This window comes from Lithohypha guttulata, assembly GCF_036872675.1.
Source record: "Lithohypha guttulata strain CCFEE 5908 chromosome Unknown scaffold_3, whole genome shotgun sequence".
NCBI lineage: Eukaryota > Fungi > Ascomycota > Eurotiomycetes > Chaetothyriales > Trichomeriaceae > Lithohypha > Lithohypha guttulata.
The window spans coordinates 940,172-959,782 of record NW_027042752.1 but is presented as its reverse complement, the minus strand read 5'-3'; the positions used below and the strand labels follow the sequence as shown (position 1 = coordinate 959,782).

Sequence of the window (19,611 nt, the reverse complement as noted above, 5' to 3'; positions counted from 1 at the left end):
GATATGTAACACGTCGAGCACTCTTCTATCTGCTATGAAGAAAGCTCAAGCCGTACAGGATGCACTAACCAACCCGGTCATCTGTCGCGCCACCTTGAATCCTAAGAACACATGCTATGCGAAAGGTCGTGAAGTTTTGGGTCATAAAGTCAACTTCTTCCCAACCATCGTCGAGGGAAGTCTCTCGTCAAGTACACGCAACTTGAATTTCAGCTACCGCAATTGCTCAACGCTATCGAAGTTAGTCATACTAGGAAGATGGAAAGAGGATCTGAACTTACCCGCCTGCCTCTTCCACCTGCATGGATGGGCTGCATCTGCGGACTGTATCCGTACATCGACTGTTGAACCCCATTGTTGCCGTAGTTGTACATGTTGCCTTGCATCTGTTGTGCGTTGTAGCCTTGTGTGAATCCATTGTGGTTGACCATAGGGCTCATCTGCGATGCAAATGGCACAGGCGAGCCTGAGTGACCTGCCATGTTGCGATAGTCCACTGTGGGGGGTGGTGTGTTGTATCCACTGAAAGCGTTGCCCATGTAGCTTCCGCTAGTGTTGTTCCGGGATCCAGGTGTCGTAAAGTTCTGATATGGTGCTTGTGGATTCATCTGCTGATACGACATGTTTCCATACCCTTGTTGCTGCCCCTGATAGCCATTCATGCCAAAGCCAGCATAGCCATACGAATCATTTGAGTTGGTTCGCACGGGCGTTCCTCCATTCTCGACTCCTGCAGCATAACCATTGTTGTAGTGGCTGCCACCAGCTTGTGACATTGGCCTCGAACGGTCTCCCATGCCAGCATGACCATGATTGAATGGTTGTCCCATCTGTGATGACCTCGAAGACAACCCCACCTCATCCATCAGTCGCTTGTAGCCTTGGTTCGGTTGCGCCTTGATCCTTACCAATACATTGGAAATGTTCTGAATAACATCTGATCGCACCTTGTCGTCCAAGAACGGCGATGTTACGATCTTGAAAACAAAAGTGACTCCTGAACTTTGGTCACTCAAGATTTGCTCGAGGACAGTGTCTCCCGAGCTGAAGAACAAAGCACTTAGTATGGCTTCCCTTGCCTCAGGCTCAGTGCGCTGGTTGACCACTTTCAGCACTGTAAGATATGCCACCTTGTGAGTACACAATTGAACAAGATGTGGCACTAAGCGTGGTGCGAGAACCGATCTTCTCTTAGGGAACGTGCATGTGTCGAGTAGCCATGTCAAGAGTAATGCGCCATTCGCGTTGGTGGCCAGCTGCACACTGTTCAAAGCAATCACCACGGCAAGCATGCGCTGCTGGTCTTTGGACGAGTTATGAGACTCGAGACAGGCTCGCATAGCTCGTGCTCCAAAACGGCCCTGTGCAATTTCCCACATATAACTCAACATTGTCTCGAATATGAACGCATTGTATGAAGGACCAAATCTCAAACAGCATTGTAGGACATAGTTTCCAAATTGATCCAGGAACAGGGGAATCGTGTAGGGCCGTAAATGTTCGATAATGATTGCAATCTGTGACTCTGTCCTGCAGACGTCAATGATCTTTTGTGCGGCCCATGTCCCGTTTTTGTGGACACCAATTTCAGCAAGATGTGGCGCAATACACAGCAACATCTGCTCTCGAATTTCCTCCGAGCAGTACTCAAACAACTTCTGCACCACAGTGTTCCCGAGATAGTCTGAAGATAACTCTGCAATTTCAGGAAGCATCTCTAGAGCAATCTGCTCCACTTCTTGAATGGCACACTGTCCATTGTCGATTCTCTTCCGGATGTCCCGCAACCTTGGTGCATCAAACATGCGGTTTTGGGTGGGTTCTACGGCTGGAGGAATGTCCTTTTGCAGGTTCTCATGATCGATAGCGCTAGCAATGGCTATGGAGATGGCTGACATATCAGCACTTTGCGCTCCAAAGTCTTTGACAATCTCAAGAATTTCCTTCTGAGTATCTGCCAAACGCCCCGCACTACGTTTTGTGGATGCTCCGTCACCAGGTACGAGCGAGGCCGTGCTAGTGGTCACATCCACGCCAGGCCCTGCTGTCGGTGATTGCGAGATCGCACCTGGTATTGGTGTGACAACATTCGAGGGAGCCTTAGCGAATCCGATACGGACTGGACCGCCACCTGGAAAGATCTCCTTGCCATTAAGAAACGAACGAGCATGCACAGCATCTTGCATGTTTTCGAAATTAACGAAACCGCAATTTTTGTGCGTCAAAACCCGTGTTGATTCGATCAGTCCATAGTTGGAGAAGATCGTGTCTAACGTTGACACCGTGGTTGAATTAGGAATGCTACCAATCCATAGAGACCGAGAGGCTTGAGAATGAGTCTCATCTGAATAGTCAAACGAAGGCTGCACGGGGTCCTGCATCGTCACTGCATAGGGTTGCTCTTCCATGTTCAGATTGTAGAGTGCTGCGACCAGGTCACCATTGGTAGCATCCATTCCGCTCACTCCAGCTTGCATAGCTTCTATGTCTCCTTCTTTGATCAAGTGTTGGCCAAACCGTCTTAGAACCGATCTCTGTGGAGTGTCAACCAAACCTGCAGTCCGAGCTCGGGGTCTGGCAGCAGTTGCGTTGAGTGCAAAGTCCTGGACGGCTTTATTATGCAGTCTCACTCTTTCTTGTATAGCTTCGTACTCAGCCTCAAGTACAGCAGCGGCGGTTGGGGTCATAGTGCCACTTGCAGCTCCGGGATAATTCTGTGAGACAGGATCTGGTGCAGCTCCAGGAAACTTTTGAGTGTTGACAGAGAAGGAGCGGAAACGATTTGAGTTCTTGTTGGCGAAGCTTGTCAAGAAAGCAGCAGACGCGGCCGCTGAATCGGCTTCAGACAGCATACTTTGGTCAGTTGCCGAGGTTTCAGCCAGACCCAGATAATCTAGGGTGCGAATACCAGGATCTTCTCTGCCGACCGTGGATTGTGGAGGGGACGAGAGATCTTCTGCCGAACTGATGCTGGTCAGGGTGGCAGCTCGGGTGCGGCTGTTCCAGGGTGTTGCGAATGGAGAATGTGCCGAAACGAAAGTCGAGCCACTGAAGATGTTTGAACGCTGTGGCATGCTGCCTGCGCGCAACCTCGACAGAAGCGCAGATGTGCTGGATGCAGCTGGAGCATTGTTAAAGGCTTTCTCCGAAGCAGAAGTTGAGCCAGGCCTGAAAGGACTGGTAGTGGGCGTGGGACGAGAAGTCTTGGAGGTAAGGAGGGCGATGTTTGGAGCGCTACCAGTGACTGTCGGCGATATCCTAGAAGGCAAGGTACCGGCTCTTCCTCTACGAGCTGGGCTGTTGATACCAGTCTCGGTCAAGGGAACCAAATCTGGAAAGCCATCTTGGTTGGGCGACTCAGGAATTTCAAACAGCGGGGTCGAGGTACCACTGGTAGGAGGGCCCCAAATATTTCCAGATGTACCAGTTGGAGTCTGTAGCTCCCGAGTTCTCTTGGGAAAAAGTCTTTGGGCTGATTCGTGTAGTGGAGAGCTGGTCCCTACTCTTGATACTTGTCCCAAGGCCGATGCGCTGACCTTTGGTGCATTGAAGGGAGATTTAACACTCGAGTTGCTAGGCTCGCCGATGGGTGAGAGACCGGACAAGTTGATGTTCAAAGCGCTGTCTGGTCGAGATGTGGGAACCATGATGAAGAAGTTTTAGAAATATGATTATAGGAAAATTGAACACACGCTTGCACAGTGCCTCGGGCGACGAACCAGGTCTGCCTCTGATGCAATTTTATAATGTTCTTGCTCTTTGACTGTATATTCCAACGGCAGACGTCGCGCTTGCAGCAGATCACTCAGTGACCACGTCTAGCAAGGCAAACGACTGGAGCGGCTTCTCTTTCAGGTCCTCACAGACAAATGTTTTCGATTCGTCGACTCCTCACGAACAAGGTCGAGGTAAGTCTAGGAGAGGATGGAGAGTGGAGCGAGTTTATCGATGTGCTTGGTGGGCGAGTACTGAATTAGTGAGCACAGTGATTCGTGGGGAGGACGTATTAAGACATAGATCGAACAGCGGTTCCGGTGGCCAATCTAGGCTCAAGGGAGAGTAAAGAACACAAGGAATCAAAGGTGCGAAGGTCGCAAACGCTGAAGAGATGGTATGAAGAACGGATAGAAGAGGTAGGAGTGGTAGTGTAGTCGTGTAGTCGTGCTTTAGGGGGTATCTCACAACCGTACTGGTACGACTTGGGTGTGCGCAAGTCGCGGTGCAGCCGCAGCTCCGTCAATAGGAACAGGTTTAGGGAACCCGGCCTGCCAGCCTCGACAAACCCAATTTTCGGGGCTTGAAAGGCTGCATCACTAGCTGGCTCATGATATGGTAATAGCCTTTCTGTGCTTGTTACAGGATGCTGATTCGGGGCCACATGAGAAGTTTCGACACCAATGTTTCGTTTCAAAATTGAGCCCACAACGATAGCGCTTAGTTTCCACCCTGGTCGTTTGTGCTTCGTCTGCTCGATGCCGTCCTTGATATCAGACTGGCTGTTCGAGAACGTGATTATCGTCCCTGTCACGCTCTTCCCTAGCACTATCTACGGACCGCTTCCGACCATCCTAAGACGACATTCCAGAAGGTGCAGTGGTTCGGCTACTACCACTTTCCACGTCGTTAATCAGGTAGATTTACACTTGCACATCGACCGTCGCTATTGACAGGCTGCTACTTTGTTCAAACTTATATCATGAGGCTGGTGTTGGTCATCTCTACGGTTGGCACACAGTTTTGCGAAATCCCAGATCATGCAAAGCTGAAACGTGGCGTCGGCGCACGAGCCGGCATGAGCTCTGACAAACAGGCACGCGCCCCCTTCGGTTCTCCTTGTCGTGCTTGCCACGCGTAAATAGGATCGCAGGTGCAAGTATCAAGCATCTACCACGTCAAATCTCAGAAGGGATCTGTCTAGAATTATTGACAGCGAAAACCTTGGTATTCAAAGTATCTGTAAGCTTCCCCAGACTCGGATTTGATAATCTGAAACAATGATCAGGGGCTCAACGGTATTCACGTGATCTGGACAATTTTCATCACCTCGCGACGGTGAGGGCTCATGAGCAGACAGTTGTGTGGTAAGTTCGTGCTCGCACAAACGAATCTGGCTGGTTGTGTGTCAAGTTCGGTTGTCTGAACGAAAATTTTCGATGCCTGTCAGGTCTATTCCCCAATGTCTTGACAATGCCTCTCAGCACTGCCGTTGTGTCTCTTGGCACTTTCCAGACAAGGCATTCAGATACGTTATAGTCACAAACTGAGCTTCGACGGAGAAGGACACTCGTTGGGGCTACCTGCCGTTTGTGCCAACATCTCAAGTAGGAAGGAGATGCCGAAACGTAACTGTCGCCATTATTGCAAGACATCTTGTTATCTGATGAGCCATTTATTGGTAGAAGACTCTGAGCTAGGAGCTGCTCGATTGAGTCAGTGCTGCGGTACCTGCAGATACTCCATATAAGTGTTGCATCCTCGGTTAACGACGAGAGTGTTGACAGACCATGCTGGGAAACTGGTCGGCGAGCATTATTAGGTCTTCCTGCATGTGAAGACGAGCGCAGGTGGTCTGGCAACCCGACGTACTCGATGTCACTGCTTTTATATGGATTTTCTCGAGTAAGTTCTCACCATGACCCTGCTAGAGGAGCTTTCCTGTAATACACAAAGCCTTGTCATGGCCGACCAGGAGAGGTCGTCAATGGTATTGTGCCGTGAAAGCCGCTTGTTGCCCGATCTATGTGCTGCTAAAAAGATGAGCCGATCGGCAAGATCAGGGATTTCTCGTAGGTTAAATTCTCTGCCAATCGCACGAGCGCCGTCGGAGCGAAAGAATTCACCCCATGGGTTCCCATGGGCGCCCATTTGGAGAGGGTTGCAGAAAGCGCGATCCACTATTGTCGCCCGCAAGGCCAAGAAGATAGGGCTCCTGCACCACCGTCTACAACCCTACGTCTCTGACCGCAGACAAGCACTGCAGAAAGGCAACGTAGTTCCAATGAATAATTCCGCCCGTCTCACGATTTTCTTCACTTACCGCAGACTTGCATGACCCGAAATTTCCTCTGATTTATCTAGTTTTGTGTCCATTACTCAGTCCATGTGCTGTCTCTTTGCCATGAGACTATCTCACCATGAATGGCACCCTTCGTGGCCTGCCGACCCTTAGCGACGTTCATATTCCACCACTTCGCAACCCTGGCTCAGGCTCAGGCTCTAGGAACGCTAGAGGACTGCTTCCTCTCGAGCTTGTCGATTACAACCATCTGAACGACCATGATCAGACGAATCTATTGTCCGTGCACAACGATGAGAACTCAGGAAGTAGGTTGACTCGATCTGCACCACTCGAATCCCCTTCGAGCCAGGCCAAAAAGCCACACCTCGCCATCAGCGAATTGGTCGATGCGCCGTCCGAACACGATAACACTCAGGTACAACTGCCATCGTTTGTGAGCCTCTCTGTGGTGGAGAAGTCACCTACGCCTGCGCAATTGAACATCAACGGCCATGAGTACCCTCACAAGAGACCTCGTCTGGAGGCAGAGACGGACAGGAACAGGCTGCTGCCTCGACCAATACAGAAAGATGACAAGCAAGGCCTACCACTCCTACCGGCTATGGTAACAGGTCTACACGAGCCACCTCCTTCTGCCGCCCTCCTTCCATCGATGGATCCCGATGCACGGCCTTCATTGCAGAGAACCTCGACTTCCAAGATGCAGGTACGGGATATGCTTCAGAAGCCGGAGAAATCTAGCAACAACAGACCACCTGAGCAAATGCTCAATACTCCAGAGTTGATGACCGCAGAGCTGCCCAAATCGAATGAGCTGGACGAAGCTGTTGCTGATGCAGATACCCCCTCAACCACAGCATCCTTGACACACACAGCACAGCTACCGAAGAAAGACACCAAGGTTCGCCGAACCCGGCGGAAGTGGTCGGAGCCTGAGACGTCAGATCTACTAGCTGGTGTAAAGAAGCACGGGTTCGGGAAATGGAAGCAGATACTGAACGATCCTGCATACACCTTTGTCGACCGCACGTCTATTGACCTCAAAGACCGCTTTCGTGTCTTTGCTAAAGACTATCCCGACGGCCAGTCTGAAGCTGCCACTTCGGAGGACGCTCTAGCAGAAAACTCAGAGGTCGGCGTTGATTCTGCCTCGGGCAGGTCCGCGAGTATCAGTATGCCTGTGAATCGTCAACGACGGAAGCGCCATCCTTGGACTAAGGAAGAAGACTCTGCCTTGTTGCTAGGTGTTCGGAAGTACGGCTTTCAATGGACAGACATCCATAATGATCATGACCTGGATCTCAATCATAGAAGAGCTACTGACCTTCGTGATCGAATCCGCAACCTCTACCCGGACGGCTACAAGCACGCTGAAGCTCGACCACTTCGCGCAGAGGTCAAGAAGCAGGAGAAGGCAGGCAAAAAGGAAACTCCTGCCGGCACTCTGTATGCTCCACCTAGCCAGATGGATTCCATTACCTTTCCGTCGAGCGCAAATAGCGCAGGCGTAGGTCCTGCCACCGAGAACGACTCTACCTCGCCTGCTCATACCGCAGAGCGGAGGCAGACCACGTCCGGCAAATTCCCGTCGATCGCTCAATTGACCACACAGACAGAAGAGAACGACTCCGTAACTACCACAAGACCATTACCTCGACGCAGCAAGATCGTTGCAGACATAGAGTCAAACGGTATTACTTTGCCATCACTCGCACTGAACGAGACGAGCGCGAACGAAGAGTGGGACAATACATTGCCGCCCTTTGTTAACTGGGAACACGATATCTAGGGGCGACCGCTGTATTCCTAGGCACCCACCATCTCGCCGATAACTTGATGGCTTCGTTTGAGGCTCATTACTTCTTCACATGTTCTATTCTGAATCATGGTCACTAAAGGAGAAAATCAACGCACCACATTACACGATTCACCCACCAATAAATACACTACTTTAATACCTACCTGGTCAGAATTGTAAAAATAAGGGTTGGGCCAGTACTGCACATATTGTAAGCAAATATAGACTAGGGAATAAAGAGGTTAGGAAAATTGGTGCTAGGGTTCAATAAAAAGCTGCGAGATAAGATAATTGATAATGGTATAGACAGTATATACTCCTCCCGCTCACAGTCGTCCCTCAAGAACACCATACACACTTTGTACTGTGTTACGTGCTCAGAAAGCCGACCTTGCGCTGCGGCTTGAGGAGTCGTTCCGCGTAGAAGACAATTCCAAGCATGTTCTTTGTTCTTCAGGTCCTGCCGGTTCTGTTCCCTACTCGCCAAGATCTGCCGTCAGTTCGTATCGTCGAGAACATAGACATACGAAAGCACTTTTCTGTCGTTTGGTTGCTCCCAGAGTGTAAGCATGTGTACCGCGAGTCTTGTGATCGTGTATTCTGATTGTGCTGTTTTTCAGAGGGTCGTTCTCGCGAGCGGCTCGTATCGTGGGGTTTTAGGAACTCGCGTGCTGTATACTGAGATCGCACGTGCCAGGCCGTGGTGGAAAACGTGAAAGAGGTAGAGCCGTCGTTTCCTTGGGGTTTGTAGTGGTAGAAACGTTGCGCATTGCGTGCCGCTGCGTCGAAAAGTTCTCGAAGATCACACGCTAAATTTTAATCCGCAAAACATCTGTAACTTCATCCATCGTGACCTCTACCACGCGTTTCGATCCCAATTCGGATCCTGCACGAATGGCCCTAACACCTTGCTCCCCGTCTGGAGCAGCGGATGCCCAACCACAATCTTCAGAAACCTTTCCAGTCCGTCTCTTCTATGCTCGATCACGTCATCTGAAAAGCGGTTGGTGAAGACTTTGCCTGGTAGTGGTGGAATCGTTACCTACTCCGCTGTTAGATGTGTGTTCCTCTGCAGTTATCCTGTCTCTTTCTCAAAATCCACATGACTCACTCTTGCACTTTCTCTCTCGAGAATGTCGCGGAAATACTCAAAATCGGAATATCTCCTGCGAACGACAGAATGGCGCAGCTTGAAGGCTGGGATGTTTGTGCGCGTGTGGATTTCGTATGAGGTGTACATTGATCTTGGGGACGAGCCGTGAGTTTGTGGATTTTTGACCTGAGGGTTGTGCTGTCAGCCTTCTATCGTTTTTGAAGTTCTTTTTTTGATTTGTGATGATTGAATAACTGCATACTTCTATCTCTAGGAAGTTCTCGGGAGGACCGTAGATTTCCTCGAATGTTTGTTGTCGAGATTCGGGCAGCGACTGCATATTTGCGAACGTAGAATGTGGAACGTGCTATGTAGTGCTTAGGGGCTGTCGAGGCCGTTGCTGTTGGTCGGGATCGAGATCCGTGGGTGTAGTAGGTGACTCGATGGTATAGGATGTGGTCGCGAGGTTGTAGTCTAGGTGCACAATACAGCTAGTCGGCTTCTTGACGTCGTCTTGTCGACGTCTCGTGACGCCGGGTAAGTCTCACAGTCTCGCTTGCTGGCTGCGAAACAAGAAAGTTGACCTTCCCTGCACCAGCTGCGGGGCTGTGCAGATCATTCTGTGGCAGTTACGCTAAGTTTCAGAGCGGGTCTTTTACCTGAGAAATACCAGCTCTTTACGGCTAAACTACGGGGTCTTTTACGAGGCTCCAAACATTTTTTCGAGGTTCAAAGTGAAATGTTACCGACAGCCAGGATATAGCAGGGTATCCTCCAATTATTGACGATATCTAGCACTGAATGACTTGACCAGCATCATCTCTCAGCCGATCAAAACGGCGATGAAGCGACCCAGAGACGAGGAAATAGACCGGTCACGTCCCATCTCCAAACGACCAAAAATTGATGCAGACCTCGCGCGATTATGGGAGAATCTTGCAGACGACAATGAGGAAACTCGTCTGGAAGCAGCTTTCGAGCTGATACAAACTCACTGCAGAGACACACAGCCCGAGTATGCGCGAAATATTGCGAGACGACTTTTCAGAGGCTTATGTAGTGGCAGGAAAGGTGCCAGGCCTGGATTTTACATCGCGCTTGTTGGCGCATTGTCATTGAAGCCGAATGCTTTTGGTTGTGAGGACCTCTCTTTCGCCGAGACTTTTCCAATTCTAGAGCTACAAACCAGACCGGAAGCCGGCACCTCGGGGCAGGATGAACGCGATCATTATTTTGGTAGACTACTGGCAGTGAAGGCAGTAGTCGAGTCTGGAGTGCTGGAATCTTCACCTGACCTCCAGGCTGAATGGGCGAGAGTTCTCGACAGTATCTACACTTTGATGGTTCAGAAGCCCTGGCTTCGTGCAGAGGCAAGTGCTGTTGTGTGCTCGGCCATTCACCGCTTCGCTGCTCAGAAGGTCTCAGACGCTCAAAAGGCAGCTGTACAAACTTTGAAGCAGCTCAACAAGCACAAGCTGACCCGCACCATTGGTGGTGTTGCTATTTGGCTTACTGTAAAGACAACATTTCCTTCAGCCAAACTACCTCAGGACTCTTGGAATTTAGGGAACCCATTGTCGTTGAGTGAGCTGAGTGCATTGAAAAAAGCACTATTAGACAGCCGAACGACAGATAATCTCGATCAAGATGTGACAGGTACCTCGGGCTGGTCGCCATCTCTCAATCCAGCCTGGAAATTAGTCTTGCAGGAGCTCAGTAAGCCAAGGTCGAAGAATGAAGTTTCATTTGAGCGTTTCTGGAACGAGGTGGTTGATAATGGCGTCTTTGGTGAATCCAGCAACCCTGAGCGGAAACTAACCGGGTTTCTCATCCTGGAAACAGCTTTGCAGCAAGTCGACGATTCTTCTACCGAAGTGTGCTTCTCCAGAAATCTTATGGCTTCATTGATGCAAGGACTTTCTGCCAAGGAGTCATATCAACGACGAATCATTGACAGGATTACAGCCTTTATCAAAACGGATCTCAAGCATAAACGTCCAGATGCTGTCCACCAGATTATCCGTGGCTTATTGGTTGGCAGTGACCTCCGTGATTTTGATGTTGAGACCAAGACTGATATTTTGCAATCCTTGTTGACTTCCACGTCTCTCGAGTCTGGAGTGGGAATCGGCCATGATCTACTGTCGTGGTTGCACCAACTCCCCATCGACCAACAAGATGTTGTAAAAGCGAATTCAAGGAAACGAAATCTGATAAATATTCTGCAACGGGCTGTCTGCCAACAAATCCGTTGTGTAACACAGAGCACATCAGCTAATGCCTTAACGGTGGGACTCGATCTTCAGAAGTCCTTCAGCATAATCAAAGGACTAATGGAGACGTGTCAGAAGGCCAAGGGCACTGCTTCGACAATTTCTCTCGACGAACCCACTTTCACACTACTGACTGACAAAATGAACTTATGTCTCGAAGCATTACTTACAGCGGGAGCAGTAGGACAGCGAGCTCTATTGGAGCTTGTTAGAATTCTCGAGAACTTCAATTTGGAAGCCGAGGCGGGTATACAGGAATCGTTGTCGGCCGCTTGGCAGCAATACAACAAACTCGTGACAGTCGTTAATCAAAACTCCAGTCATGTCTCTATCAACGGACACGCGAAGCGCACAAAGATACGGCCTGGAGATGGACTTGCCATGCTGTTCGCTATGGTCCTGTACCAGGTCTATAATGGCGACGAGGGAAGTATCGAAATGCTGGATGAAGTTGTTGAAATGGTTGAAGATTTCCTGGCCGAGGACAAAGACTCTGCTATAGCCAACCATATTGTTGACATCGTCCTCAGTCTGTTCTCAAAGTCTTCCAAGCTCATCAGGCGAGCGGCTAGCCTGATCTTCGAGGCTTTTGCTGTCGACATGTCGTCTGATGGTCTAAAAGCGCTACGTGATATTTTGACAGCGAAAGAGAGCCGTGAGGGTCAGCAAGAACTGTTCGAAAGTGGTGACATAGATACAGTGAATGATTCAGACGCCAACAGCTTGGCCGAAAGTGATGCAGTTGATTCTGACGTCGAGATTGTCGACGGAGTTGACGACAGCGATGTCGAAGTGGACGATAAAGCGTCTGATTCTGAAGAAACGCCATCTGAATCTGGAGACGATACTTCTGAACCAGATGATGCTGAAACGGACAGTAACGATGAAGAACTTGACAACTTCGAAAGCGCTCTCGCAGCTGCACTTGGAACAAGAAAACTGGACCAGAACGACCTGCCAAACGGTGATGAGGAGGACGACTCTGATTCAGACATGTCAGACTCTGAAATGATGCAACTCGACGACAAGCTTGCCGAAGTCTTCAAGAATCAGCAGAATCAATCCTCAGCACAAAAACTACGCAAAGCAGAGAACAAGAACGCGAAAGAGAACGTGATAAACTTGAAGAATCGCGCTCTAGATATGGTGGAGATCTTCTTGCGTACACAGCAGGCACGAGGTTTGGAATGTCTGGAATTGTTGAGCTCTGTGCTCGAGCTGGCAGCCACGACCAACACTCAACAGCTAGCGAATCGTGCCGTTGAACTGATCAAGACTTACTCGCAGAAATCGAGGGGACCAAAACTGCCGCAGGTAGAACACAGTGAAGAGGCGCAGACCAAATTGCAGGATCAGCTAAGGAGGTTGCACGTGGCAATCTGTAACCGGAGCGTGAGTAACGCATTTATCGACGCGGCTGCTCAACTCAATACTCTCATCTGCAGGCTATTGGTGAAAACGGGGAAAGACGACGTCGAGGGCGTTGTCACGCAGATCTCGTCTGAAACAGGATCAAAACGAGAAACTACACGAAGAGCTTTCAAAGATTTCTGGTCGAGGTACAATGCATGGACAAACAGTTTGAGAGACAACCAGCAAAAGCAGCCGGCCAAAGTCGCTGCTAATGGCGATGTCAATAGGAGAGCGGAGGAGCAAGGTCCATCGGTACCTGCCAAACCAAAGGACAAGAAGAAAAAGCAGAAGAAAAGCCAGCAGAAGGACCAAGCCCTGGGCTGAGCACTCCTTGGCATAAAATTTCTAGGCCTGTTAGTGGCTCTTTGTCCATCCGCGGTGATGTGCGCTACCAAGATAGCGGTTTTTCACATCTGGTGCACACGTCGGGACGTGCCTGTAAGCTGTATATCAATAAATATAATTCCTCTCAAAAGTTAAAGCGCATTTCCGATCGGAAGGTACGACTGCGTTGATTTACAAGCATGCTCGAAGTCTGAATTTCGGGCTGCAAAATCACAAGTGCTTCCAAAGCAGTTATCGCTCGTTCTCCTTATAGTAACCGTGGGTCCGAGGAAACGGTTAAAACAGTGTTCGACGCCCAAACTCAAAGACCTCGTGGCCATGCTTATGATTGCAGCTCTCCACAACACGTGGGATGGAAAGTTCCAGTGCTGGTTGGCATGGTGGCGCTTAAGGTCAGGCGCGGCAGGCGCCGCTATCAATACCAGCTCGCTGACAATCTCGCAAAATGTTTCACCCAATCGAGAACCGTTTGCTTGGCCCTTCGTGTAACACGTTCGCTGTCGGCATTAGTGCGTTTTTGTGCAGCAAAAGAACATGACGATATGCAAAAAGTTTGTGCCGCCTTGGCCGAAATCAGACTTGCATGGGAGGTGGCGTTGTCCACGTTCTCACAACAAGCATATATATGCAAGATTACCTTGATCTGCTATGTTTTTAGGCCGTGAATATGGCCGTTGACACCACTATGCGAGAAACGAGATATCTTAGTAGGCACGATAGAGGTTGGCAGCGTACTTGCAGATCGCTTGCAACGGAACTAGCGTAACGTTCATTCATTGTTCTTCGCTTGGGTCTCAAGCTAGCAGAGCTTGATAAAACCAGCACATGGGAACGTCGGCTTAGTTGTCGGGACGTTGAGGCCGACCTCATTCGTCGTACGGTCAATGGGAAACCATGATAAAATCTGGGCGGTTTGGATGATTTCCTGGAGGCGACTGACATATTGAGGGCAGTGGCTTCCTAGTCGGTCAAGTCTCGATTCGAGACAGAAACTGCTTTGTTCCAAGTTTTGAGTACGTCTGGCCATGGTTTTCTCAGAGCTTGCACGAACCTGAAGAGCACTAACCTAATAGTACTATAAGAGAGAGCTGTTGTGATCTGGAACATGGCACTAGACTGAGAAAGCCGAGACCTGAATTGTGTTGGAGGTGCTCTAAAAACCAAGTAGTATTGCTCACTACAAGACGTCCTTCTGCTAGGGCATCGTCACATGCATTAATGAAAGCAACCATTCATGCATGTAGACAGGCGTCATCGGTCTGAAGGGAGAGTGTCCGCAGATTCAGTACGGATTAGAGACCATCCAGCAAGCTATCCTCGCGTAACCAATGCATCAGCAGGTGGGTCTTGAATCCAAACAGGGTCAAGGGTGGGGATTTCTTCACGCTTACGCGACGCCTGGCTGGTAGCGTATTGTGATTTCCGAAAATCAGAATGAAAAGTGCGGGCAGGAACAAAAGCTCGTATTTGCATGAACTACTGCTGAAGATCTGGTAGACGAAGGCTTCACCCGTGACGTCTTATTAAGCTGGAGGCTGCGAAGGTCGACTTGGGGCCGAGCAGACGGAATCTGGTTGGGTATGACCTATTCCCGATAGCCATGCACGCATAGTGCTACTCGAGTACAAAGCGCTGCTCTTTGGTTCTGACAATTAATGACCATACACTAGGCTTGGTCCAATCGTGATTTTGATAAGGGTTGCTATCTGGAACAAGACCCTCTGCAATTCAGTGTATAGAGATGGAGGTGCACTGGCGCTTCCAAGCATGTGGTGAAGACTACGGCAGATCGTACCGAGGAGTCTCTTGATCATTTCTACCAAGGGTCATACCAAGAAGGGGGACTCGGTAAACGGTAGACTGGCGATACCTCCACTAAAGACAGCCTAAGAAGATGGGCGATGACGTCCAGGTTGGTCGCGAGTATTGTTTGTCAACGTTGGCCTCAACTTTTGTGGCCTCCACATTAGGCGATTAGCCAGTCGAGTCTGTTGAGTGTAGAGGCGAGCTTGCTAAGTGGCAATGGCTCCTTATACTTGGTGGGGAAGGCTACGAGTAGAGGAGGGGAGCGGTGTATTGCGTAATAAGGGACACAGTAGCTCCGAGGCTTCAGAACGGGAATACACCGTACTTGGCTTAGCCTGGAAGGAGCACTTTCAAGAGCACTGCCAACCAGCTGGTGATTGATTGAGACGTGGCGTGTGCCGCACAAGAGTTTCGAGGCGGAAGCGGGCGCCTTCAGACGATGCCCATCTCGCCTCTCACACTACTATCACAGTTGTGTGTCATGGTATGGAATTTGATTCCTCGAAGGAGACAGTGTAAGTACAGGAGTTCGCTACCACGCAGAATGTTCAAGACCAATACATACTTCGGTGTCCCAACCGTGGTATTTCGTACTCTGCATCATTTTCGTTTGTCGTGTTGAAACGTGACTTGATCCACTGGGTGATTTGGGGAGTTATTGCACCAGGATGGCGTTTCGACGCAAGAACATCTAGTCATTGCGGCTGGTCAGTGCTAGTCGTCGCCCTGAAAGGAGAGCGGACAAGAGGCTGAGCTTTGTGACTCGTGCAGCATACACGATGTCGCAACCAATCCTATCGTTCTGCTGGCGACTGTCCATCATTAGCAGATATTGCGGCACATTGGCACGAGCTAGGCTAGCGTCACCGTTCCATTGATTGCAAGGTTCACTGCAAGGTGAGTTCCGTTCTCGTTAGAGCCTACCAGAGTGCTGGGACAAGCTCGCCAATGAGCGCACAATTTTAATGACTCAATACATTTTTAGTATGTTCATCCAAAAGCTATACGAACAGGGTAAAGCTCGGCTCCATGGCGATTTGCTGGTCGAGTGGGTAAAAGTGATACTGTTGTTGAGGCAAGACCATTGCATGGGCACGTGTGCCCGCTCATCTTCAATGTACATCGAGATGTATGACTCCACTTTGCTCGAATCACCGGGTCGGTCTTCTGGAGCGGAAAGGTTCTAGCCGGCCGTCTTCATGCGCAACGTCCCGCACGGGTGAGTCTCAGACACAAGAGAGCCACCTTCGTTTAACATGGTCAGTATGCGAACCTGTTCGACCCAGCTACACTCGATTGATTGCCGAGAGCAAGATGCACACCGAAGCCTCTCGTCCTTCGAACCCTATGGCAATAGGCTCCTTGCTTAATGAAAGCATTGAACCTGCGTCAGTCCTGGGCGTCGATCGCATACTCGACGCCCAATATGCTCCTCATCGAGATTCTCATGTAGAGCCAGCACCTAGGCCGCGGTTGCAAACACGCCTTACGGAGCCTCTGCCAGCTGTACGGATGGTACCAACGGCAAATTCGCCAATACTTCAAGGGTGGCCATTGAGTCCTGTATTTTCAGCGACCTCTGATCGATCGTCGCCTCAAAACGACATGTCACCCACGATGAAGAGACGAGCCTCTATTGCTCGAGCACCCAGACCAAAGTATGAGGAGCAACAAGGCTTTTTCATCTGGTACCACCGCAGTAAGGATTCTCTCAAACTCGTATCGATTCCCACAAAGATTCGTGAACGAGTTCGGCCGATACGATTGTCTGAACTAACATTTGGCAGCAGACTTGTGCGAGCCATGGGATCAAGTCATTCGAGAATTTCGATCTCAATTCGGGCAGAACAGGCCGAAGGGTGGATTGCAATGCAAATTTTACCGCATGTTAGAACAATGGCAGGTTGAGAAAGTACGTACTCAAACAAGAGGGACACATGAAGATCCGCGAGACAGGATCGGTGCCTACGGAGTCCTCCAACGTACAAGTAAACGGTTCGAGTGGATGAGAAGTGAGCACCTTAATACTCTGGCGTTACCGCAATTTCGGACGAGAGATCATTCACCTTGTAGTGCAGTACCTTGCACAGGATGTGCTGATTGTGTCTAAATCAGGATTGAAATAGATGTCGCAGGTACTTATAGGTACCTGAATCCGACGCATTTAGGAGTTGTAATGATGATCTTCCACTTCAATAATGTATGAGCGCACAAGCAGTTGTAGGCTTTCTTGAAAAGGTTTAATTTAGGCGTCCTCATCGTATTGCTCGTTGTCTGAACCATAACGACGATATTTGTAGTTGTTGGTACCGAACTCGTCGTCCGAACTGATTTCCTCGTCAGGGTATTCGTTTCGGGGATTATCTTCAGCATTTGAGTCTTCGTCTTCTTCGTTCCAATCGTCGTCTTCGTCATCTTCATCACGTAGATACTGATCCCACAAATCTTCGTCCTCATCGTCAATGTAAAGATAGCCAAAGGAATCCGACTGAGTGGAAAGGTTCCAGGTCCGAACTGTATCTTGCTGCATACGAACATACGTCTCGTAGATGTAGTCGTTAGGATCGTCGACAACCATTCTGTCCGAATCTGATTCGGTCCTCGCGTTTTCGGGGTCAGCAAAGTATGCAGCCTTGGCTTCAGGATCCATGTCAAGGGCCAAAGCCATGAGTTCGTTGGCGAGTTGATGCGACTCAAGATCCCACGTCGCTGGATCATCACGAATTGAGCAGCCAGTTTTGACCACATTGGCTTTGGGTTTATGGAAAGTCGGTATATCACTCTTCTCGACGTTGACCGAGTTTGATAGGATCTCTTCAGGCAAGACATCCTTTGAAGCTCGACCTGCAGGACGAACAACACGATCTACCGGCGATTTGAGCTCGATGTCTGAATCGTCTTTATTGATCTTGGGCCGCTCAATGAACGTTGGCAAGTGAGGTCGAAGAGTATGCTTCGATTTCCTGATGCCATTTGCAGCCACAGGTCGAAAGCTCATGGAAAGATCCCGTGTCAGATGAAAGCGTCGTGGACTCGTGCCATTTTCGGCGGACGACAAGGATTGAGTGGAATCTTTTGCCAGATATGGGTTATCACGCAAGGCTTGTGCTGCCCTGTATCTTTGGAAGTCCCGTACTTCATCTCCAGGCTGAGTCGTACGTACTGTTGGTATACCCGGTTTCGAGGCAGCATGTAATGGTGGTTGTTGAGTGGTCACAACTGGTTTTGTGCTCTCCTCTGCTACAAGTCTGACGAAAATATGGTCTGTAGTTCGTTGCTTTTTGCTTTGGTACACAAGATGATTAATTGGTTCGTCTACGCGACGTCGCTTGACACTAATTCGCTCAGGTGCTGAAGCCATTGTGATTGAAATTTCTGCAATCAATTGTCAAGTAGTCGCGAAGGAGCTGGGGAAAGGATAACAGAGGGAAGGCACTACTAACGTTCTCGTGTCAGTAGCAACGCGACAGTAAAGTGCTTCCTTCAGGTCAAGATATTGATGCCTAAGGCAACTATAATTCTGCCTTGATGACGAGTTTGCATCTTACACATATCACTCGACTCGAAGAGTAGTTTGTTTTAGATCAGACTGCGTTACAAGATGTAATACTCTAGTTACTGGAAACTAAGATCCCTTTACCTGCGAGAATGTGACCTCATTAAGTAGCGGTATAAACCTCCACGATATTAACACTAGATTACACAGTTGTCGTACAGTTCGTAAACATCCTCTCACATTATGCTGAAGCTCCTCGAATATCGTCCATGACGCGAGATATTGCAGCGGCAACTTGTTTCAAGACCCATCAAGGCTGCTTGGTGGATGCGCTGCACTCGTGTGCCTCACGAATATTCCTTGTCCGCTTTGATGAAGCTGCCTCGACTGCGAGTGCTGGCACTCCTGCGACCCTTGAAGAAGCCGCCCCTACTCTTTCCTGATCCGTAGTTGTCCTTCTTGGCCGCTGAACCTCCGACACAGAACAAGACCGTGGCTAGAAACCAGCAGGCAAAAGCTGCCCATTCAAAACCGAAGGCGTATCTCCCGATCGACGCATTTTGGTTGTTCTGGCGGAAGTGGTCTCGACCTTTTACGTACGCAGCTCTGTTCAGATGTTAGCTTGTCGTTTTCGAAGCTCCGAATATACTTACGTCATGAGCGCAGCTGTCAAAGCCTGGAAGATAAAGGCCAGGGTGGTAAGTAAGCCGCTCAAGTAAGAGCCGAGACGCGTGCATAGAGCTAGTAGGCCTGTGAACAGCGCGCAAGCACCGAAGAACAGCGCGATCAGAGCGAAGGCGAACATGAATCTCGACAAGTAGAAGTAGTATCTAGTGCCAACGAACTGTGACGGTACATTCTGGGTGGTGCCAAAGTTGCGTCCTGAAGGAGGGTCGAATGGCCGCGCTGGGCTAATAGAGCCAAACCCTGTACCACTGCAGGTGTTTGTGCCATCAGAGCCATCGCAGATGTTCCAGAAAGTCCATCTGGATACTGGGGGTGCACCAGGAATATTGGCCGTGTCCGCTTCGAGGAAATAGAAGGTATTGACTGGATTTCCATTGATTGCGCCCGCAAGCAGGATGAAGAGCGCGAGAAGTAAGCCTCCAGCTACCAGTATGAGTGAAACCAAGCCAAAAAGACCACCTATAGCAACCAGATCAGTTCTTGTAGACACAAAAATTTGTCAGAATGAAGAGTTCTTACGTGCTGCCATGATTGTAGGGGAAGCCGACTTTGCAGTCTACAAGCAATCAAGTTGGTGTCTCAATCTGCAGGATGAGTGAGCAAGAGAGAATGCGGCAGACTATGAAGGACACAAGCAGCTCTTGGGTTATGAGGTCAGAGGCATGGAAACAGGCAAAGGCC

At 49.6% G+C, this 19,611-nt stretch overlaps 6 protein-coding genes across 6 annotated transcripts; 2 read left to right on the top strand and 4 right to left on the bottom strand.

Annotated features, from left to right (window-relative positions):
- Positions 1-226: 226 nt before the first annotated feature.
- Positions 227-3,647, bottom strand: LTR64_004140 (uncharacterized protein; the record flags this gene model as incomplete). The annotated part of the gene is made up of 2 exons (XM_064898488.1): positions 227-232; positions 282-3,647. The coding sequence occupies 2 exons, from the start codon at positions 3,645-3,647 to the stop codon at positions 227-229; spliced, it is 3,372 nt and encodes a 1,123-aa protein (XP_064754445.1).
- A 2,487-nt stretch (positions 3,648-6,134) lies between these two features.
- Positions 6,135-7,808, top strand: LTR64_004139 (uncharacterized protein; the record flags this gene model as incomplete). The annotated part of the gene is made up of 1 exon (XM_064898487.1): positions 6,135-7,808. One exon carries the CDS (start codon positions 6,135-6,137, stop codon positions 7,806-7,808), a length of 1,674 nt encoding a protein of 557 aa, XP_064754444.1.
- Positions 7,809-8,673: 865 nt separating this feature from the next.
- SNX3 (Sorting nexin-3) lies at positions 8,674-9,250 on the bottom strand (the record flags this gene model as incomplete). The annotated part of the gene is made up of 3 exons (XM_064898486.1): positions 8,674-8,859; positions 8,929-9,096; positions 9,173-9,250. The coding sequence occupies 3 exons, from the start codon at positions 9,248-9,250 to the stop codon at positions 8,674-8,676; spliced, it is 432 nt and encodes a 143-aa protein (XP_064754443.1).
- A 502-nt stretch (positions 9,251-9,752) lies between these two features.
- POL5 (DNA-directed DNA polymerase) lies at positions 9,753-12,920 on the top strand (the record flags this gene model as incomplete). Its single annotated transcript, XM_064898485.1, has 1 exon — positions 9,753-12,920. One exon carries the CDS (start codon positions 9,753-9,755, stop codon positions 12,918-12,920), a length of 3,168 nt encoding a protein of 1,055 aa, XP_064754442.1.
- Positions 12,921-16,992: 4,072 nt separating this feature from the next.
- On the bottom strand, positions 16,993-18,108 carry LTR64_004136 (uncharacterized protein; the record flags this gene model as incomplete). Its single annotated transcript, XM_064898484.1, is given in 2 exon segments — positions 16,993-17,895; positions 17,911-18,108. The coding sequence occupies 2 exon segments, from the start codon at positions 18,106-18,108 to the stop codon at positions 16,993-16,995; spliced, it is 1,101 nt and encodes a 366-aa protein (XP_064754441.1).
- Positions 18,109-18,590: 482 nt separating this feature from the next.
- Positions 18,591-19,459, bottom strand: SUR7 (Eisosomes component; the record flags this gene model as incomplete). Its single annotated transcript, XM_064898483.1, has 3 exons — positions 18,591-18,849; positions 18,897-19,389; positions 19,450-19,459. The coding sequence occupies 3 exons, from the start codon at positions 19,457-19,459 to the stop codon at positions 18,591-18,593; spliced, it is 762 nt and encodes a 253-aa protein (XP_064754440.1).
- Between the last annotated feature and the right edge of the window lie 152 nt (positions 19,460-19,611).